At 43.9% G+C, this 24024-nt stretch overlaps 1 protein-coding gene across 3 annotated transcripts in view; it reads left to right on the top strand.

Moving 5' to 3' along the window:
• The window catches only part of UBR1 (ubiquitin protein ligase E3 component n-recognin 1), a 361652-nt gene that overhangs the window by 245044 nt on the left and 92584 nt on the right, over positions 1–24024 (top strand). For all 3 annotated transcript variants that reach the window (XM_073577633.1, XM_073577632.1, XM_073577631.1), the window contains 3 exons: positions 7355–7454; positions 10806–10915; positions 16104–16187. In XM_073577633.1, coding sequence (XP_073433734.1) covers positions 7355–7454; positions 10806–10915; positions 16104–16187 — 294 coding nt within the window. The remainder of the gene's footprint in view (positions 1–7354; positions 7455–10805; positions 10916–16103; positions 16188–24024) is intronic.

Raw genomic sequence — 24024 nt, 5'->3', positions numbered from 1 at the left:
GGTTTGGATCCCAAAGAAAAAATTTTACAAAATTAATACCATTTTTAGAGAATTGATCTGGGGGAAAAAACAAGCAAAAATTAAATTGGAAATACTGCAAAGGGGGAAGGAAGAGGGTGGGTTGGCGGCGCCAAATCCATGGATATACTTTGTAGCAACGCAGGGGCAGCACTTTAGGGGCTGGCGAGAGGAGGGGAACTTGAGCGTTATGGGGGAAATTTTGGCCCAACTGACCAACAAGAGAACATTGGTACAAAGTCTAGAAGCAGGAAGCTTTGGGAGATTTGGGAAGGACATACCCACATTTGGACTAATGCACAAAATATGGCAGCTTATCAAACTTCTTAGAAGAGTTGAGGAACTGACGATATACACACCTATCTGGGATAATGTGAACCTATCGGAACTATATAAACTGAAGGATTTTATCGATTGGGAGAGGAGAGGTTTGCAATGTGTGTGGCAACTATTAGAGGGGTCCGAGATCAAGCCTTTTTCTGTCCTAAAAGAAGAGTTTGGACTCTCCCGTAGTGGGGAATTTCGATATTTCGGTCTCAGGCATGCATTTCAAGCGCAGAAACAGACAACGAATATGACGGTACAGAGGGATGTGGTGTTGGACTATGTGTGTGCGTCCGGGGGTACGAGAGGTGTTATCTCTACCATCTATAGAGATTTATTATACTCTTACTTGGCTGGGTTTCCCCTAACAGTAAAATCTAAATGGGAGAGAGAAGTGGGGGAAATAGTAGATGAAACATGGGAAACTATTTTAGAGTACATACCTAAACTCTCTTAGAGTGAGCCAGGTAGGGTATCGCAACTATATATTGTACATAGAACATATAAGACCCCAGAACTTATGAGGAAAATGGGCTTGAGGGACAATGCGGATTGTCCAAGATGTGGGTATGAACCTACGGGAATGCTTCATATGCTCTGGTCTTGTCCAAGACTCTCGTCATACTGGGAGGAGGTTATAGGGCTTGTTGAGAAGATATACCGATGTGAGATAGGAAGGGACCCAATAACGTGTGTGTTGGGGTACGTGGAGGAGGTGTCGGTGGGGAGTGCCTTTAAGTCCATCATAGCAAAACTCTTATATATTGCCCGTAAGCTGATCGCACAAAAATGGATCGATGCTGAACCCCCAACGATTGGGGAGTTCGTCACTCGTGTGAATAACGTAATCCGATTGGAAGAGAGAATTTATAGAAGACGACATACAGAGGCACACTTTGAAAAAATCTGGGCCATGTGGTCACATTGAGAAAGTCTGTTTTGCAGTTGGGAAGGGGGGGAGGGAGGAGGGAGGAGGTTGGGTTTGCTTTTCTTCTCTTTTTTTTTCTTTTTTTTTTTTTTGACGGGGAGGAAATTGAATGTCGTGTATTTTTTCTGTATGCAATGGAGATGATTTGAAAGCTTTGCCTAAATGTAATTATAACGACATTTGAATATAATAAAAAATCTTTGGTTAAAAAAGAAAATTAGTAATCGAAGAAGCTTTTAAACAAAAGGAAGAACTTAAAAAAACTCTCAAGGGACGCTTTGTTTCTTAAAATGGATGCCTGCACACGTCAGAGTGAACTATTTTGCCATCAATGTCCGATTTGTTTGTCCTTTCTTGTAGACATGGCTAACCCTCAACTGACGCTAAATGAAAGTCAGTGGAATCAGGTGACTGAGCTGTAAAAATTGCTAGAGCACCCATTTACAGTGACTAAAAAATTACAAGCAGAGGACTTAACTCCAGGTATTTTCTTAAAGGAGTGGAAGAACATGATGTTTCGCCTGTCCCAAAGAGGAGGGTTAATTGCAAGTGGCATTGCTACATCAATGAAACAGAGAGAGGAGCTACTATTACAAAATAACATTCTTTTGGCAGCTGTTTATGTAGACCCAATGCATCGGATTCTTGTAGATGATCAACAGCTAAGTAAAGGAAAAGAAGCTCTGTTTGAAATGGCAGTAAGGATGAAAGGGTTGCAGAACGGTCAGGAGGAACAAGAAGAATTTGGTCGTCCTGCCACATCTTCACCCTCATCATCAACTGACGAAGAATTTAATTTCGAAAAATATTTGGATCACAAGGACTGTGCAAAGCGTTCCCGCATAGAATAAGAGTCATCCCCATCAAGGAACACAGCCAGTACATTTCAGCAGAATTTTTCATGTGCACTAAAAGAAATTGAGAAATTTCACCGTTCATCAAAAATAACAGTGCAACAAGCGATTCCTCTGTATCCTGACATTGTCAGAGATGTTGCCCGAGTGGTTACTGCTTTGCCACCAACACAAGTTAGTGTAGAGAGGTTGTTCTCTGCTCTCAAAATAATTAGATCAGATTTGAGGGTATCCATGAAGGAGGATCTGACAGAGGCAATACTTTTTCTGAGGACAAATTTATAGATTTCTTCTTAACTGCATACAAGTGTTTATTGCATATTTACTTACAGTTTAGAAAAGTTTAGAAAAGTTATTTGCTATATTCTAATTGTATTCTAATAAATGTAGTTTTTGCTCTAAGTGGTCTGATTACTTATATGAGGGTGAGAAACTGAATAAGCACGATGTTTAATATTTTACAACAGTAAATTTGTTGTTATGAATTGGCCATTTATGAAGGAGTCGGAGCCGGAGTCGGAGCCTCATAAAATCCAGGAGTCGGAGTCTCAACTGTGGCTTACCGACTCCACAGCCCTGAATAGAACACCACAACATAGATGGCGACAACCCTGGCACACCCTGCAAACACGTTTCCTGCAGCGGTGCTCCAGGTGCGCCGAACGTCTGTGGAGAAAATCCTATCTACACGAAGATTTCATCCATTATAAGTTTATGCTTAGAGCATACAACACTGCCCTTCACCTCTCCAAACAAACCTATTTCAACACCCTCATCGCCTCACTGTCCAATAACCCTAAACATCTCTTTGACACTTTTCATTCTCTACTCATCCCAAGAGTACGGGCCCCAACCACGGAGCTCCGAGCTGACGATCTGGCCAATTACTTCAAAGAAAAAATTGACCAGATCCGACAGGAAATTATCTCCCAATCACCTCATACCATGCACTGTCCTCCCTCCCCCACTGCATCTAGCTCACTCTGATTTTGAACCAGTCACAGAAGAAGTAGTAAGCGGGCTCCTTGCATCTTCTCGCCCAACCACTTGCACCAGTGACCCGTTCCCATCACATCTCCTCTAGTCCCTTTCCCCTACTGTCACCCCTCACCTAACTAAAATATTTAACATCTCTCTCTCTTCTGGTATCTTTCCCTCCTCATTTAAGCATGCCATCATAAATCACTACTTAAAAAAAACCATCCGTCGACCAAAACTGTGCCGCTAACTATAGACCTGTCTCTCCCGCCTTATCCGCTATTTCTTTGATAACTCTCTTCTCGACCCTCTCCAATCCGGTTTCTGCTCTTTACGCTCTACTGAAACTGCCCTCACTAAAGTCTTTATGATCTACTAACAGCTAAATCATATGGTCATTGCTCCATGCTAATTCTTTTGAATCTCTCTGCAGCATTCAACACTGTGGATCATCAGCTCCTCCTCACTATACTCCGTTCCATTGGCCTCAAGGATACCGTTCTCTACTGGTTCTTCTATCTCTGACCGCTCCTTTACTGTATCTTTTGCTGGTTCCTCCTCCTCTCACCTTCCCCTTACTGTTGGGGTTCCTCAAGGATCAGTCCTAGGCACCCTCCTCTTCTTTGTACACTGCCCCTATTGGTCAAACAATCAGTAGATTTGGTTTCCAGTACCATCTCTATGCTGACGACACCCAATTATACGCTTCTCCTGACATCACGCCAGCCTTTCTAGAAAACACCGGCGATTGTCTAAACGCTGTGTCTAACATCATGTCCTCACTATATCTGAAACGGAACCTGTCAAAGACTGAACTCCTTGTGTTTCCTCCCACTACTAATGTACCTATACCCGACATTGCCATTTCCGTGTGTGGTTCCACTATTACTCCCCAGCAACAGGCCCGCTGTCTTGGTGTCATACTTGATTCCGAGCTTTCCTTTGCCCCCCACATTCGATCACTGGCTCGCTCTTGTCATCTGCACCTCAAAAACATTTCTAGAATTCGACCTTTTCTTACTTTTGACTCCGCAAAAACTCTTACTGTTTCTCTTATTCATTCTCGTCTGGACTATTGTAACTCTCTTCTTATCAGTCTCTCTCTTACCAAACTCTCCCTTCTCCAATATGTCTTTTAATGCTTCAGCCAGGATCATATTCCTCACCAATCGTTACACCGATGCCTCTACCTTGTGCCAGTCATTACAATGGCTACCCATCCACTCCAGAATTCAGTATAAACTTATTACCCTCACCCACAAAGCCCTCCATGGCTCAGCACCACCTTACATCTCCTCCCTTGTTTCAGTATACCACCCTACCCGCGCCCTCCGTTCTGCTGATGACCTGAGGTTAGCATCCTCAATCAGAACCTCCCACTCCCGTCTCCAAGACTTTACACGTGCTGCGCCAATTCTTTGGAATGCACTTCCCAGGTCAATACGATTAGTCCCCAATCCCCTCAATTTTAAACGTGCCCTGAAAACGCATTTATTCAGACTGGCCTACCGCCTCAACACATTAACCTAATCTATCCCTGGGTGGCACAGTCAAAAGTTTTACCATAACCAGGATCCCTGCATCATGTTCCCATATGCTTTATGCATCCTTTAGCCCTCTGCATCTGTACTGTTACACACTTAACATTATGGCTGGTCCATACGATCAGGGCAATTATCACCCACCTTTCGTGTCTACTGCTTTCCTTATAGATTGTAAGCTTGCAAGCAGGGCCCTCATTCCTCTTGGTATTTGTTATAATCTGTGTGATTATTGTTATGCTGTAATGTCTATTGTCTGTACAAATCCCCTCTGAAATGTAAAGTGCTGCGGAATATGTCAGCGCTATAGAAATAAAATTTATTATTATTTTGCACGTTTCCCCTTAATCAACTCGAGTGTTGCTTGTTGGAAGGTGAAGCTCCATCCCAGTCTCAAATCACTGATGGCCTGTAACTGTTTTTACTGAAGAATATCCCTAATATATTTCGCACAATCCATTTTCTCCTCGACTCGAACAATTTTTTTTCTATCCCCACAGCATGATGCAGCCACCACCATGTTTCAGTCTGGGGATGGTGTTCTTGGGGTGATGAGCTGTGTTGGTTTGGCGCCTGACATAGCATTTTATCTTGGTGGCCAAATAGTTCAATTTTGGTCTCATCTGACCAGAGCACCTTCCTCCATTCATTTAAGGAGTCTCCACCATATCTTTTAGCAAACTCAAAATGAGCCATACAATTTGTGTAAGTAAAGGCTGCTTTTTCTGCACACTCTTCAATAAAGGCCAACTCTGTGGAGTGTACGGCTTATTGTGGTTGTATGGACAGACTCCAGTCTCTACTTAGTAACCCTGAAGGAGCTGTAGAGTTCCCATTTGGTTTCTGTGCTGCCTCTCTGATTAATGCCCTCCTTGCCCCAGGCTGATGGTTTCGGTGGGCGGCACCCTCTTGGCAGGTTTGTGATGGTACCTTGTTCTTTGCATTTGATGATATGAATCCATATTGAAGGGTGCTCCGGGGGATCATCAGAGATTGGGATATTTTTTTTCAATTTAATAACCCAACCCTTACTTGTACTTCTCAACAACTTTGTCCTTAACTTGTTTGGAGATCTCCTTGGTCTTCATGATGTTTGGTTAGTGGTGTCTCTTTCTTAATGATGATGCAGCCTCTGAGGCCTTTCAGAAAAGATAATGCGTATATACTGACAGACATGTGACACTTAGATTGCACACGGGGACGTCATTTCACTGCATATTGGACTAATGAAGGTAATTGCTTACACCAGAAATTTTTAGAGGCTTCATAGCAAAAAGAATGAATACATATGCACATGACAGTTTTTAGTTATTTGATCCCATAAATTTAAGTTTATGCCTATAATTTCTCACTTCACCATCTTAGGCTGGTTTCACATTTGCGTTTTTTAGCGCTGGAAAAAAACGCATACCTGCGCATGCGTTTTTTCCCCTATATTTAACATGGGTGCGCATACCTGCGCGCTGGTAAGCGCATGTATGCGATTTTCATGCGCTGCGTTTTTTTGGGGTGTGCGTTGGTATTTTCCAGACGCAGCATGTTGCATTTTTTGGCCCTGCAAAAAAGCGCATGCGCACATATGCGCACGTTTTGCGCTAAAAATGGCCATTATAGCCTATGGATGCGCATATGTGCGCACTGGCATGCTCATGTATGCGTTTTTTTGCATATGCGTTTTTTTTTTTTAACCATGGAATTTAGGGGTTTGGGTTAGAGTTAGGGTTAGTTAAGGGGGTTTAGGGTTAGGGTTAGGGTTGGGGTTTGGGTCAGGGTTAGGGTTAAGTATGGTTTGGTTAAGGGTTAGGGTCAGGGTTAGGGTCAGGATTAGGGTTAAGTATGGTTTTGTTAAGGGTTAGGGTCAGGGTTAGGGTTAGGGTCAGGATTAGGGTTAAGTATGGTTTTGTTAAGGGTTAGGGTCAGGGTTGGGGTCAGGGTTAGGGTCAGGGTTAGGGTTAAGTATGGTTTTGTTAAGGGTTAGGGTCAGGGTTAGGGTCAGGGTTAGGGTTAAGTATGGTTTTGTTAAGGATTAGGGTCAGGGTTAGGGTCAGGATTAGGGTTAAGTATGGTTTTGTTAAGGGTTAGGGTCAGGGTTAGGGTCAGGGTCAGGATTAGGGTTAAGTATGGTTTGGTTAAGGGTTAGGGTCAGGGTTAGGGTTAAGTATGGTTTTGTTAGGGTTAGGGTCAGGGTTAGGGTTAGGGTTAAGTATGGTTTTGTTAAGGGTTAGGGTCAGGGTTAGGGTCAGGGTTAGGGTTTAGGGTTTGTGTTAGGGTTAAGTATGATTTGGGTTAGGGTTAGGGTTAGGGTCAGGGTTAGGGTTAGGGTCAGGGTTAGGGTTTGTAAAGTCATGGTTTGGATAGTGTGAGGGGCCACCTAAAGATGTTGGAAAAAAACGCAAACGCGGTAAAAACGCACTAAAAACGCATACAAACGCATAAAAACGCTGCGTTTTTTTCATGCATGCTCATAAAAATGCTTGAAAAAAACGCAGCAGTTGTATGCTTATGTATGCGTTTTTTCAATGCGTTTTTTTGCGGGAAAAACGCGCTGCAAAAAAAAGCAAGTGTGAAACTAGCCTTAGACTATTTATTGCTGATGAATCGCACACAAAGCTGTCCTTTCTTTCTCTTTTCATTCTTGCTCATATTTAATGTCTAATATGCTGTCTGGTATTGCCTGATGATTAGCAAATGATGTCTTTATATTATCCTAGGCACTTCATATTATAGCTTTGGGTTTGACAGAAGAAAAACATCAGTTACACAAGTCTCCTGAGGAAGAAGTAACACTTGATTTTTATCACAAGGCATCACGTAAGTAAGATGTTCTTAAAGGGATTTGGCCACTTTTTGAGCACAAATTTTTTTTCTTAAATGCATGTACCGAATATACTCGTGTATAAGCCGACCCCCTAATTTTGCCACAAAAAACTGGGAGAACTTATTGACTCGCATATAAGCCTAGGGTGCAAAATGCAGCAGCTACTGGTAAATTTCAAAAATTAAAATGGATGCCAATAAAAGTAAAATTAATTGGGACATCAGTAGGTTAAATGTTTTTGAATATCCATATTGAATCAGGACCCCCATATAATGCTTCATACAGTTCATGAAGGGCCCCATAAGATGCTCCATACAAAATACACCCCATATAATGCTGCACAAGGGTTAATGCCCCCATAAGATGCTCCATAGAATAATATGCCCCATGTAATGCTCCATAAAGGTTATGGCACCATTAGATGCTCCATAGAATATGCTCCATAGATTATTCCCCCATAAAATGCTCCATAGAATATGCCCTCATATGCTGCTCCGTAGAATATGCCCCCCATATGCTGCTCCTATAAGATGCTCCATATATTATGCACTCATATGCTGCTGCTGCAAAAAAAAAACAAAAAACCATAGTCTCCTCTCCTGCTCAGGACCCGGCACCTGAGATATTCACCTGTCCGGGTTTTATCTCTGCTCACCGCTGTCTGCCCTTCCTGTGTCAGTGACTGTTCAGCCAGCAGAGGGCGCAGCGTGCACTAACCACGTTACCGCGCCCTCTGCTGCCTAAACATCACTGACACAGGACACGACAGACAGCGGTGAACAGCGATGGACTGGGGACAGGTGAATATCGCTATACTTACCCCCTCCTGGTGCGGTCTCCCTTCCTGCCTTCAGCTGTCACGTGATACTGCTCATTACACTCATGAATATGTGCATATTCATGAGTTTAATGAGTGGTACCACGCGCCCGCTGAAGGCAGGGAGGGACACCGTGGAGAAGCGGGGGGGCTTATGATACAGCGCCAGGAGGGGGTAAGTCTGATCTCTGACACCCCCGCTCCCCCTCCTCCGCCGACCTCCAGGTATAGGACTCCAAAAAAATGGGCTGGAAATCTCGGCTTATACATGAGTATATACGGTAATTGGAGTTAAATATTTTTTTTGGCAGTTGGGATATATTAAAGATTATGCACAGTTCCCTTTCTATGGCTTCTTTCGTGCTGTTTATTGAACGAGTTAACTGAGAATCTGTCAGTCAGCCCACTACTACAACGTTCTGATGGGAAGTTTGTGACTCTTATCTTTAATTTTCTGTGCCCCTTTCAGCTGATTTATGACCACATCAAAATTCAATATGCAGAGAAGCAAATGGCCTGTAAAAGTCAAACTCTGCTACAATGAAAACCAATTGCAAACATTTTTTAGCCCAAATTAAATTCATCAAAGTTACAGAGAAAAAAATCACTTATTTGCACTGAGGGGCTGCTTCATTAAATGGGTTGTCTGGGCTTTCTGTAGAATTCGTGTACCTAGGGTGCAGAATGTGGACAGTGTGTAATATACCCTGTGTCAGCGTTCTGCATGGTGTCTTAGGTATCACACTTTAGTCTGGGGAGCATCTGTCTTCTGATTCTACATGAGTTGCGTTGCTGCCCCCAGTCTCTGCCAGACCCTCCCCCTCTTGCTACAGCCACCTCGTATTGCGCCATACAGTGTATATAATGCCTCTATATTGTGCCATACAGTATTGGGGGCACCATAGTCCTCCATCCAGTATATAATGGCCCTATATCGTGCTATACAGTATGTATAATGCCCCCCTATATGGTGCCATACAGTATATATAATGCCCACCTATATGGCGCCATACAGTATATATAATGCCCCCCTATATGGCGCCGTACAGTATATATAATGCCCCCCTATATGGCACTATTCAGTCCTTCATACAGTATTTAGGGCACCACATAGTCCTCCCTACAGTATATAATGCCCCTATATTGTGCCATACAGTATGTATAATGCCCCCTATATGGCGCCATACAGTATATATAATGCCCCCCTATATGGCGCCATACAGTATATATAATGCCCCCCATATGGCACCATACAGTATATATAATGTCCCCCATATGGCGCCATACAGTATATAGAATGCCCCCCTATATGGCGCCATACAGTATATAGAATGCCCCCCTATATGGCGCCATACAGTATATAGAATGCCCCCTAATATGGCGCCATACAGTATATATAATGCCCCCCCTATATGGCGGCATACAGTATGTATAAAAAAAAAAAATCCAAGCCCTTTATGAAACAAATAGACTGTTCCTCTCCTTGTTTAGTCTCCAGAAGATACATTTCTTTTTCCAACTGGAGGGAGTGCACCATTACGTTTTGTGGGTGTCTTACGTGAAACGCTTTTGACCATTTTTTTTTTTTTTTTTTTTTTTTTTTTTTTTGTATGGACCATTTATATTCTTGTACAAGTTAATCATGACCCCTCTCTTAGATGCATTTAATTAGTTCTAACAAGATACAATATTTACATAAGAGGACACAGCTCAATACAAGTCCAATGAGTCTTGTTCTGGCTCTCATAGACTTACATTGAGAACTTGTGATGTAGCTTCTGATTTCCGGTCCGTTAAAAGCTGCGCTGATAACATGGCTCAGCAGAATCAGAGCGGGCCCAAAATAAGTTGAAGACACCAGAGAATGAAGATAGCAAATCAGGCAGCGACCTTTGTTTTAGTAGCACCATTCCAGTGCTGAAAAAAAAAAAAAAACGAAACAATGGAGTGGCGCTTTTAATGCGTGAACATATCTTGATGGCCTTAGAAGCCGCTGATTGGCATTACATGCTGTTATTTAGTCTGTGATCTACAAGTATACCCAGATCCTTCTGTAGAAGGGACTCTCCTAGTTTTTATCACCTTAGTGCATATGGTGCCCGCAGGTTACTAGTAGAGTTGAGCAAATATGTTTGGAATCGATAGCTGAATTTGCCTTATTTGTGCCGGATTTATGTTTGATCGGTTCTGAACATATTCAGTAATCTCTACTCCTATTTACTCCATTGACGTTCGGTTGTGTTTGGCGAATATTGTAAAAATATTTGCCACCAATCCTAATTGGAACCGAATTTTTGAAAAATGTGCTCAGCTATACTTGTTACTAGTACCCAGATGTATAACTTTACATTTATCCACATTGACCCTCCTCTGTCAAATGGATGCCAAAACACTAAAACACTCGGTTTTGTCTATCTAACTCAGCCTGTAACTTATGATTCAAACATCTCTTACTGACTGCATTATACTATATAGCTTGGTGTTGTCCTGCCTCTCCACAATATAAATACCTGTCTTCTTTGAGCAGGAATTGGAAGTTCCGATGTGAACGCTTCAAGTCTTGTGACCTTGCTAGAGAAACTGAAACACTTGCCACAACTGGAGGTCCAGAAAGACATGATCACCTGGGTTTGGCAGGTAAGGAAGGTTTCAGTTAAAGGGAGTCTTGGTTTTGGCTCTCTAGGACTTTGCAGGCTTGAGGCTGTGTGCCCACGTTGCGTTTTTTTTTTTTTTTAAGCGTTTCTGCAGCGTTTGTGCCGGCTCAGACGCTGCAGAAACGCTTAAAAGAAGCTTCACATTAAATTGTATGCGTTTTTGGCTTTTTGTGCCAATGCATGTGTTTTTAAACGCTCAGGAATCACTTGGTGGCTAAAAACGCAGCATGCTCATTAATTTCCGCATTGATGAGCGTATTCAGCCTTTTCCAGTATTCCCAGAAAACGCACGTCTTTTGTGCAAGAAACGCGTGGAAATAAAACGCGCGCTTTCTGGGAAGGGGGTCAGTTTCCTGCGCGTTTAAAAACGTTAACATTGGCACATAGCTTAAAGGGAACCTGTCAGCAGGATTGTGCTCAATAACCTACACACAGTGTCAGATCGGCACCATTATACTAATTAAAATGATAACTTGGTTGATGAAATCCATCTTGTGGTGGTTATTTTAATCTTTATTTTCAGTTTCGAGCTAATGATATGCTTGTGCTCTGGGATGGCCTGTGGAGGGGGGGGGGGGGACTTCATGTGGTGCTCTGATTAGGAATTCATAATGCAGCCTGCTGACAGGTCACTGATCCCTCAGTGACCTGCCCCCTATTTTACATACAGATTATTATATGTATTGACAAGAAAAATCACATTCAGCAGTCAGAAGCCTGCGCTGCAGCATGATCGCATGTATTATGTGCATTAAGTGTTGTTTAATGGGGGTTTTTTTTCCCAGAATAAATCTAGAAGTGGTGCCTGTGCAGTAGCAGCACCAATGGTCTTGGTGAAGACAACTTTTTTTTTCGTATAGCAAAATGGCACTGGAGCATCTATTGGATTACCAATTAATGGTACAGCACAGGTGCCGTTTTGAAAGTTTTCTTTCTTTCTGAAAAAAAATCTATATGACTAACGCTAGTTTCACACTAGCGTTTATGAGCGTAGCGACGGCCTGCGCACGGCCGCCGCTAAGCCCCGCCCCCTGCAGCGCCCCGCCGGTGGCTCCGCCCACCGGCGCATGACGCTGCATGCGCCCTGCGTCCCCTATCTTTGTCACAGGGGGCGCAGGCCGTGCGCAGTATGCGTTTGGCGGCGCATGCACCTTTTTGACGGTGCGCCGACGCAACCAAACTGCAGCAGGTTGCGTTTGGCGCAGGTCGGCGCACCGTCAAAAGGACGCATGCGCCGCCAAACGCATACTGCGCACGGCCTGCGCCTCCAGTGATAAAGATAGGGGACGCAGGGCGCATGCAGCGTCATGCGCCGGTGGGCGGAGCTACCGGCGGGGCGCTGCAGGGGGCGGGGCTTAGCGGCGGCCGTGCACAGGCTGTCGCTGCGCTCATAAACGCTAGTGTGAAACTAGCCTAAGTAAAACAATTTAATGCACGATTATGCCCCTGCCGAACGTGGTGTGTTTTTTTTTTTTTTTTTTTTTTTTATACAGCTCTGGCAAAAATTGAGACCCACTGCACAGTTTTTTATAAAAATCAGCTTCTCTACATGTCTGACAGCCATTCCTTTCCAGTGTCAATTGAATTCCAACCAGAGTACACCTCATTCTACTTAATGTGCTTCTGATTAGGTGATCACCTGAACCAAATCTTATTTAAGGAGGGAAAGTATAAAAAACCCTGCTGTGGTGTTCACAATCCTCTTGCAGTAGGACAAGCTGGCAAAACAAGTGCTAGTAATATCCCAAAAGTAATAGGAATGGAAAAATTACTTTTAACCATGGCAAAGGAGTTGAAAAGAAAAGTCTTGAGTGAGGAAAAGAAGGGCTCAATTCTGGCTTTACTAGCAGAGGGATACAGTGAGCATCATGTTGCCTCCATCCTTAAAATTCTAAGACGGTAGTCCATTACAACAAGGTCAAGCAGCAGACATTGGGGACAGCAAAGCTACAGACCGGCAGAGGGCAAAACGACTCTCCACTGACCGGGATGTCAGTCATCTTATTCGAATGTCACTCAGCAACTGCAGGATGACATCAAGTGACCTACAAATGTAATGGCCAATGGCAGCTGGGGTCAAGTGGACGGCAAGAACAGTTTGTAACAGACTCCTAGAGGCAGGGCTCAAGTCATGTAAAGCTAGAAAAAAAAGCCTTTCATCACTGAGAAGCAAAGGAGAGCCAGGCTGAAGTTTGCTAAAGACCATAAGGATTGGACCATAGAGGACTGGAGTAAGGTAATCTTCTGAGTCTAATTTTCAGCTTTGCCCAACACCTGGTCTTCTAATGGTTAGACGGAGACCTGGAGAGGCGTACAAGCCGCAGTGTCTTGCACCCACTGTGAGATTTGGTGGAGGATCGGTGGTGATCTGGGGATGCTTCTGCAAGGCTGGAATTTGGCAGGTTAATCTTCGCGAAGGATGTATGAATCAAGCCGCATACAAGGTTATCCTGGAAAAAGTTTATTCCTTCTGCTCAGGCAATGTTCCCCAAAGCTGAGAACTGTTTTTTTTTTTTTTTCCAGCAGGACAATGTGCCCTGCTGCACAGCTAGGTCAATCAATGTGTAGATGAAGGACCATCACATCAAATCCCTGTCATGGCCAGCCCAATCTCCAGACATGAACCCCATTGAAAACCTCTGGAATGTAACCAAGAGGAAGATGGATAGTCACAAGCCATCAAGCAAAGAAGAACTGCTTAAATTTTTGTACCAGGAGTGGCATAAGCATAAGATCATCAAAAAGCAGTGTGAAGGACTGGTTGAAAGCATGCCAAGACACATGAAAGCTGTGATTTAAAAATCATGGTTATTCCACAAAATATTGATTTCTGAACTCTTCCTGAGTTAAAACCTTAGTATTGTTGTTTCTAAATGATTATGAACTTGTTTTCTTAGCTATTTGAGGTCTACAAGCACTGTTGTTTTTTTTTTTTTTTGTTTTTTATATTTTGACCATTTCTCATTTTCTGAAAATAAATACAAAATTTAGTGTTTGGAAATTCAAACACATGTTGTCAGTAGTTTATAGAATAAAAGAGCAATTTTTACATTTTACTAAAATATACCTAAAAAGAGAAAAATCAGACAAACTGAAAATTTTGCAGTGGTCTCTTAATTTTGACAGCTATACAGAGAGAAAATTACTCCAGATCCAGTAATAGTGATAATGCAGTTAAACTGAACCAAGCTTTTTCAGGCGAGTACTTGCCTGAAAGACAACTCCATAAACATGGTAATAAAAAGGAATATACTTTTTGAAAAAAGAGCTCCGCAAAGTCAACAAGTGAAGGGTGTAAAAACATGAAAGAACAGAAAATAAAATGTATAAAATGTAAAAAAAAAAAAAAAAAAATTGTTGGTGCCAAATTCTTTATTGTATCTTGTACTGTTTCACTCAAAATATTAAATATTGATAAAGTGCCTAATTCTCAAAGACCAAAGGAGTTGTATGTATGTACACAAACTGAAGAGGTGGTGGTGGGGTGTCAGATCATACTGACCCCCCTTCCCCACTTCTCCATCAGTCTCCCTTCCTTCCATCAGCAGTCACGTGGTACCGCTCATTAAACTCATGCATATAACCCCTGTAGGTGTGGCCGTAGGACCCTTCCCCTTTAAGAACCATTGGCCGGCTGGGGCATCCCAATTAGTGCATCACCAAGGGGATTGGTGCGAAAGGGAAGGGGGGGGGGAACTGGGCACTGGCAGTAAATTTTATTGTTGTGTTACATGGGCTCCACAGTCAGAGGCGTACTCCTTATGCAGTACTGCGCCTGCCAGAAAGTAGAAAAAAATGTTTGTTTTTTTTATTTCAAGTGTGTGTGTGTGTGTGTGTGTGTGTGTGTGTGTGTGTATGTATGTGTAAAAGTCATGGTGCACTTTTGACCAGTCACTGGAAAGCAACAAAAAACGAATGAAATGTGAAATCTGCTCCAAATAAATTAAAAACTCTCCCAGTTTCATACCTATTCAGTGCAGTTCGATGTGGGCTCCATTTGTTGCCCTACACACATCTGAAAGATAGTGAAGTTCTTGCCACACACGGGTAAGTACGTCTTGTGTAACAGAGTGAATAACGTCTGTGATTCTCTGTTTTAAGTTATTAATGTCATTGATACATTCAATGTACACATGTTTCACATAACCGTAAGTCTAAGGGCGTCAGATCCAGGAATTGGGGTATACATCTATACTTTCCTGTGACTTGTCAAAAGTGCACCATGACTTTACGGACACACACTATCTATCTATCCTTCCTTTTCGGACTAAGATGCACCAGACCATAAGACGCCCCCAGGTTTTAGTGGAGGAAGTTGGGGGGGAAAAAAACCTGAAGCAAAAAATGTGGTTAATTCTGTACTTAATATTGCCCTATCCTGGTAAATATGGTCCCCTCATCCCCATCCTGGTATGCATGCCTTCTCATCTCTAGGCTGGTATGCATAGCCCCCCTCATCCCTATCCTGGTAAGAATGGTCTCATCCTCATCCTGCTGGGAATGATCGACTTCATCCCTATACTGGTATGCAGGTTCCTCATCTCATCTAAGTATGCATGGCCCCTCATCCCCATCCTGGTATGCATGCCTTCTCATCCCTAGCCTGGTATGCATGCCTTCTCATCCCTAGCCTGGTATGCATGGCCCCCTCATCCCTATCCTGGCAAGAATGGTCAACTTCATCCCTATACTGGTATGCCGGGTCCCCATCTCGTCCAAGTATGCAGGGCTCCATCCTTAACCTGGTATGATTTGACCCCATCCTTATCCTGGTATGGTTGTCCCCATCCTTATCCTGGTATGCATGGGCCCCATCCTTATCCTGGTATGCATGGTCCCAACAGAAAAGATTAAAAAAAAACAAACCATTACCTTCCTCTGCTCCCTCGCAGTGTCCTGCTTCATTGCCAGCAGCTGCTTAATGCTTGTAAGCAGCACATGGCAGGGACGGGACTGTTCTTCGCAGAGAGCCGTGAGTATTCATTGCTCTTCATTAGCACGCAGTGTCAGCCACCAGCTTCCTGCTGCTGCCGGCGGTCACATGTGCCAACACTTAAGAAAAATGAATATTCATTTCTTTTAAATATCGGCACGTGACCGCCGGAACTGCTCTCTATATAATATATAAGTATTATATGTAATCAAATTTAATGGGCATTTGTCATTTTTAGTTGTTGGAGTCTGTGAAAAGACTTCGGGAGAAATCTGGTCAGATGGCAATCGCTACGTTATCATCTGATGTTAAAGTGGATGAGGTAAGCAGAGAAACATTGTCTTCATTTCTTTGCCTTTTTATTTGTGATTTGGCTATAGAAATAAGAAGAAATAAATTGTATTTTTTCCTTTTGGACATTGTTTTGAACTATAGGATCCTCCAAAACATGAGCCCAGGATGGCCTTGTACTGAGACCTCACTGGCATTCCCACCTCTGCTTTCTATCTCCTCTTCTCTCCTGCTTAGAAAGCCAAAGCTGTCAATCAAGGCATAGGAGGGTGGATATGGATGCAAAACATATAGTGGGAAGGCTTACGCAATGGTTTGGCCACTGCAAGGGTGCACAGAGCACCTGTGCTAGGTTTGCACAATGATTTCATGCTTGTGATTCCCTTTTAATTTCTTTTTCACAGCACAATACTTAAAGGGTTTGTCCAGTTTTCTGTTAAGTCTGCAGTCATGATATTACTTCAGAAGTCTGAATCTTTACTGTGTGCACACATGTCGGGGTTAACCACTACCGCCAGTGTGAGCGGGCGGTCTCATGACGACATGTATGTGATTTCCCGACCTAGATGTGCTCAGCTTCTCTCAATTCACTTGCATTCGTAATTTTACCAGAACTATACAAATCGCATATTTGCTCCATAGGCAACGCTGGTGAGTCCTGACTTCTTGCGCACCACATGCTTTTGTAGCATCTCTCTGCTTTGCCTAATAATTAGGCCCTAATTGATAAAGCATTTGAATGCACTACCCTGCCTTATTAATTTAGAATATAAAGTCGGTGAAAAAGGGGCATATAAACCAGATGTGAAGTAAAGAACACATAAGGAATCTGGTCTTATCACATCAGATCTCATTCTTTGCACTGATCAGGGGGTGATCCCCCTGAAACACTGTCTGCAAATTGAGATTCTGGTTTGACTTTTATCCTAAGTCATGTGCCGAGGTTCATTAATGGGTCAGTTTTTTTTTTTTTTGTTTTGTTTTTTTTTTTATCCAATCTTTCTTATTGGTGTTTAAACATGACAAAAACTGACATAAAAAAACATCAGTGCTACAACATTAGCACATAACATGACAGAAGAAGACATAAGCATTAACATACAGTAAATGTCTTGCATTAAAATTAAAACGGGAAAAAAAAGCTCAGGCTTATCTCCCAGAATGATAGTGTAATAAGTCTCTTGCCATTGGATGTATTTCAAAGGTAGGACCCAAACCCCACACACCAAAACAGCAGAACCAGTTTTCAAACATATGTTATACATCACATGACCTCGACCCATTTGAATACCGACTTTGCAGCCAGGTATCCCATATAGGCTGAGTCTTTTTTGCAGAGGCTGTTTGTGTAAGGGCTAATTCATGCTCACAGTGAAAGTTAATTTTTTCAACTACTGTAATGGTTGGAACTGTAGCACATTTCCATTTAACTGCCACTAGCAATCTAACTGCTATCAGTATGTGAGATAAGGCCCCCCCTAATCATATGTGGAAACTCCTCTGTTCCAATATGTAAGACTACCAGGCTAGGAGACAGCGCCAGGCCTACCCCAAGGTCTTCTAGTATTAATCTGGCAATGTCCTTCCATAGATTATTCAGAGCTGGACAGTCCCACCTCGTGTTCTAGTGTCCCCCAAAGCCCACATCTCCTCCAACATAATGGGGATTGGTCCGGGCTAAAGTGTGCCACTTGTACCGGAAAACTATACCAACGAAGGTGATTTTTTTCAATTGTTAAAGATGGTTAAGACCTGTTGAGACCCGTAACGCCTCTCCCAAAGCATCTCTCCAAGCCGCTGGCTCCAGGGATATACCCAGTGAATGATCCCAGAGAGACGTATAAGGAAGTTTGATATATACACATCAGGATCATTGTGACGGAGTCAGCTTACGCTGAGTCGTTTTCTTTAGAGTGGACCCTCTGGGCTGTGGCACCCACCCACCCAGGGTGAGCTGACCTTGTGAGGAACCATCCCCTATACAGGGAGTGTCAGGGGTAAGACCAAGGGGGTGAGCCACCGTGACAGCTGGGACCAGATGGCCGGCTCAGGTAGACACTAAGTACGAGTGTCTGATGACAAAGGACATGCAGGAAACAAGACAAGACGTGAATTCAAGGTATCTTCATTAAGGCAAACTCAGGGTAACATCAGGTGCAAAATGTGATAACAGGCAAAAACACAGCAAGGTGCGTGTGTTGCACGCCAAGGTCCATGGCATGGTATGTGCCAGGTGGCACGCCTTGGTACAGGCAAGGGCTCAATGGCATTGGACTCTGGACAACTGGCAACGATCGACAAGATCAGGGCATCAGGCTGCGGACATCAGGCCGCAGTCATCAGGCTTACAATCTCTGGCAGCGATCAGCAGGTTCCGGGCATCCGGCAGGCAAACCAGGGTTCAGGCAAGGAGGCACGACAGATCTCCAGACATGGTGCGTGTAACACAAGGTCCAAGGCAAGGTTCCAGGCAGGGTGCGTGCTATGGGCACACCAGGGTCCAGGGCAAGGTGCAAGGTGCGTGTGTAGGGGACACGCCAGGTTCAAAGTACAAAACACGGTGCGTGTGTAGGGACACGCCAGGGTTCAAGGTCCAAGGCAAGGTCCTGCGCATGCTGAGGGAAACGCCAGGGTTCAAGGCAAGGTCCTGCGCGTGCTAAGGGACATGCCGGGGTTCAAGGCAAGGTCCTGCGCGTGCCGATGGACACGCCAGGGTCAGGTTCAAGACAGGGTGCGTGCTAAGACACGCCAGGGTTCAGGCTAGGGCCTGTGCGTGCAAGAGGGCACGACAAGGTACAAGCTAGGGCCTGTGCATGCAAGAGGGCACGACAGGGTACATGGCAAGACCTGCGCGTACTTTTACAGAAGCACGGGGAGGTATGCCAAGGAGCAGGCTAGGGCCTGCGCGTGCTTTTAGAGAAGCACGCAAAGCACAGTGCAGAGACAGCATGGGTGCAAGGAAGCACAGAGAGCACGGCTGGGGCACTGGCTAGCTGGTCGGGCTGCTGAGGCACAGTCAGAAGGGCAAGACTCCGGCGAACCCGGCTGGGGCATAACAGGCGACACAGCTGTCACTAGCCGACGAGCACGGCTGAGGCACAAGCAGGCGGGCTCGGCTAGGGCGGGCACGGCTAAGGCACAGACAGGAGGCTAGCAAGGCTAGGTGCATGCAAATGGCAAACGAAGAAACAAGGCAAAGCTAGACAAGGTACGGAACAAGGAGCGGAACATAGGCAAAAACACGGAGCGGGGTCAGAGATACTAAAGGACTAGCAGCGGAGCGTAGGCCAAAGCCCAGAGCCGGGTCAAGGGAGAACCTTGAGACTAGCCATGAAATGTACTAGAGAGCACCATAAGACAGAGTACGGAAAACCAGGCAAAGACAGAGAACGTGGAAGTACTACAAGGCTCAGAATAGTAAAGACCAGACATGGTGAAACAGGCAAGGCAGAGAACATAGGAAGTACTACAAGGCAAAGCATAGCAAGGACAAGACATGGCAAAAACAGGCAAAGGCAGAGACCATAGGAAGTACTACAAGTCCAAGGATAGCAGAGACAAAACATGGCACAAAAGACAACACAAGACATGGCACGAGACAAGAGGCAGAATACAAGCACAGAGCGTGTGCAGAGAAGCACTACAAGGCAGAGTGCAGGGGCACAGAATACAGGGAGCGACCAAGCAGCCATGCAGGGAAGCAACACGATACTCAGGCCCCAACCATAGGAAGGGGCGGTCTGATATAGCACCTGCACTTCCGGGTCAGCACCAGGGAAGGACTTCCGGTTCAGATCCTCCAGGATCATAGAGAGCATTGCTAGATCAGACTGGGCTGGACCATAGAGAATGTCACATGATCAGGGGATCCAGAAACACTGAGAGGTTAGCTGGGTAGACAGTGCTGGAACATAGGAAAGGTCACATGATCAGGTGCAGAACCACAGAGACAACCACAGCAGGCAGAACAGAGACGGGCGTGCGCCTACACACTGCTCCAAGAGTCACGCAGCACAGCAGTCATGAGGTGCGCAGGCACACTGCTCCAGGGATCTTGCAGCATAGCAGACATAAGGTGCACACTGCTCCAGGGATCTTGCAGCACAGCAGACATAAGGTGCACACTGCTCCAGGGATCTTGCAGCACAGCAGAAATGAGGTGCACACTGCTCCAGGGATCTTGCAGCATAGCAGACACAGCGGGCATGACAATCATTCAGAGCCTTGTATAGGATGGACACTCCTTTGGGGCTGGATTCTGGTATTAAGAAATATCCATTAGCTCTGCAATCTATTTTGGAGTTAAAAAAGGGTGATTCCGGTGAAGTTGACAAAAGATGGCTTATCTGTAATTATTGATAGAAACATCTGCGTATACCTGGGTGTTTGGATGCTAAGTGATCAAAGGGCAGAATCCCCGAGCTCCCCATCAAGTCCTGAAGGTTCCTAATCCCCGCCGTTATTCAGACTTGTAAGTCCATATATGGAATATGTGCCTCAAGAGCTCTCAGACACACTACTTAGGGGGATTTTAATAGGGACGGGGCTAATTTCCTCCAATACTGTAATGCGGCTACCATTGTTGGCAAACCTGGTGTATACTGAATAATCTTAATAGCTTCAGCTTCCAAAACTAGGCAAGGAGAGTTCCTTTTAGCATAGAATATTTCATTTTGAAGCCATCTGTGGTCCCTGTCCATATGCCATCAGTCCTGGAGTCCAGTTAGAACAGATGCTCTGTGATATGCCAAGAGGTTCGGCATGCCCATCCCTCCAAGATCATATGGATAATATAATGGGTTACTCGCTATCCTTGGCTTTGTGCCCAGATATAACGATTGGTCATTCATTAAAGTAACAGGATATTCCTGTTATGGATTTTAAAAGGGATGCACCTAAAGAAATAGATAATTTTGGGTAGTATTATCATTTTAAAAATATTGATTCTCGCGATCCATGAGGTCAAAGAATTATGAAGTTTATCTAACTCTGATTTAATAGTTTTAGCTAGATTAGAGAAGTTATTATCCACTACATTTTGGGAGCTTGTTAGTGTAATTCCTAAGTATGGGATACCGTCTGGCATCCACTTAAAGGGGAATCTGTTGTCAAAAGATCTGCGCAGTGCATCTGGGACTGCAACTGGATATATCAAGGATTTCGTAGGGTTTAGTTTGATATTTTGCCAAATTCCTCCAGCACGGACATCACAGCTGAGAACGATGGCCCAATATTCACACACGAGATTATGACATCGTCTGCATAAAGTCCCACTTTGTGTTACCGGGCCCACTTTGATCCCCGAGATATTGGAATCTAATCTTGCGCGCTCAGCCAACTGTTCCATACATAGTGCAAATACAATGGGGAATAGGGGGCAGCCTTGTCGTGTTCCATTTGTTATTTGGAAAATTCCAGACAAGAAACCTGACGACAGTACCCTAGCACAGGGAGTCAAATACATTGAACTACAGTTGTGGCCAAAAGTATTGACACCCCTGCAATTCTGTCAGATAATACTCAGTTTCTTCCTGAAAATGATTGCAAACACAAATTCTTTGGTATTATCTTCTTTTAATTTGTCTTAAATGAAAAAACACAAAAAGAATTGTCCTAAAGCCAAATTGGATATAATTCCACACCAAACATAAAAAAAGAGGGTGGACAAAAGTATTGGCACTGTTCGAAAAATCATGTGATGCTTCTCTAATTTGTGTAATTAACAGCACCTGTAACTTACCTGTGGCACCTAACAGGTGTTGGCAATAACTAAATCACACTTGCAGCCAGTTGACATGGATTAAAGTTGACTCAACCTCTGTCCTGTGTCCTTGTGTGTACCACATTGAGCATGGAGAAAAGAAAGAAGACCAAAGAACTGTCTGAGGACTTGAGAAACCAAATTGTGAGGAAGCATGAGCAATCTCAAGGCTACAAGTCCATCTCCAAAGACCTGAATGTTCCTGTGTCTACCGTGCGCAGTGTCATCAAGAAGTTTAAAGCCCATGGCACTGTGGCTAACCTCCCTAGATGTGGACAGAAAAGAAAAATTGACAAGAGATTTCAATGCAAGATTGAGCGGATGTTGGATAAAGAACCTCGACTAACATCCAAACAAGTTCAAGCTGCCCTGCAGTCCGAGGGTACAACAGTGTCAACCCGTACTATCCGTCGGCGTCTGAATGAAAAGGGCCTGTATGGTAGTAGACCCAGGAAGACCCCACTTCTTACCCCGAGACATAAAAATGCCAGGCTGGTGTTTGCCAAAACTTACCTGAAAAAGCCTAAAACGTTTTGGAAGAATGTTCTCTGGTCAGATGAGACAAAAGTAGAGTGTTTTGTGCAAAGGCATCCACATAAAGTTTACAGGAGAAAAAAGAGGCATTCAAAGAAAAAATCACGGTCCCTACAGTCAAACATGGCGGAGGTTCCCTGATGTTTTGGGGTTGCTTTGCTGCCTCTGGCACTGGACTGCTTGACCGTGTGCATGGCATTATGAAGTCTGAAGACTACCAACAAATTACTCTGTCGCCTAATTGGGGGACACAGAACCGTGGGTGTTATACTGCTGTCCACTAGGAGGCGATGTTGCGGTAGGGCTAAATTAACCCTTCACGGTTGAGCCAGTGATTTCCAAATTAGTTCACAGGGCGTTGCTAGCAACTGGGAATGACCACATGGAGACGGGGGTCTCTGTACGGGAGGATCGAGGCAGATCACTGAGCCCCTTTACTGAATCTCACATTACATAGCATTCTGCTTAATTATGCAAAGTATACAGCTACCAATAGAATCGTAATACATGTAAGCCAATAGTATTGCAAGAAAATCAGAATATGTCCCTAGCTGCGTGACGTAGAATATAGAACAATGGCACATTCTTTTAGGGTCTCATCTCATATCTCATATCTTGTACAAGCTGGAACAGTCTGGTTTCATAACAGCCGTGAACTTTCATCTAGTTAAGTTACAAAATTTAACTCGTAAACAGCAAAATGGCGTCGCAAGCACAAAGATGGATCCCGGAGAACAAGATGTCCTGTACATCTGAATACTGTACTTAACAATTCCCCCCCTAGATAAATTTTGATAACACACATGCAGCATCAGAGGTGCTATCCCAAGCTAACAGCTTGAGGGGTACTGGTCTTCACATGACTGATGCCGTGTTATCAGTCATGGCTGTTGCGGCGCACCCGTCCCCCCTGTATACTACAGTTCACAAATAACAATTTTTGATGACGGTGGTGGAGATCTTTTGTAGGTAGCCATGTGCTTGGCTTCAACATCTTCATCAAGTAGCCTTTTAAGATCGGTGCAGAGAAGAGCAGGGGCAACGACACTTGGTATCATTATCTGGCTTAATGCAGAATTTCCGAATACATACAGAAATACACCAAAGAACAAGTTTTAGTATCACATATACAACAAGGATACAGGCAGCAATGTGTAACAAGCTCTGTAAGATCCCAGCTATCCAGCCCCCAATTCCCTTAAACCAATTGGCTGGATTGAGAAAGGAGAAGGTGTCTGACCACCAACTGTCCTTATTACGATCATTGTCTTTATCGTATTGATCTGAGTCTTTGAATATCTTCTAACTTTAACTTTTAACTTCATAGTACTGTTAGGATCTATATAATGACAGCAAGCGGGTCCAATGACCTGACACCACCTTGTGCTGCTGTTAAGGAGTCCAGCACTATAGTATGTTGATTAGTGACTATAAGTTGATTTTGGACAGCAACAGTAGTGTTAAGTATGTCCAATATATCCCAAATTTGATAATCTAGATAATCTGTGGCTCTAACCAATTTATCCCACATTTGTGTAATCATAGGGTAAATGAAAATAGAACTGACAATTTT

Source organism: Dendrobates tinctorius, unplaced genomic scaffold (assembly GCF_039654945.1).
Source record: "Dendrobates tinctorius isolate UK_male_01 unplaced genomic scaffold, ASM3965494v1 ptg000057l, whole genome shotgun sequence".
Taxonomy (NCBI): Eukaryota; Metazoa; Chordata; class Amphibia; order Anura; family Dendrobatidae; genus Dendrobates; species Dendrobates tinctorius.
Note: the sequence above shows the minus strand (reverse complement) of the source record. Positions and strands in the feature narration are given on the sequence as shown.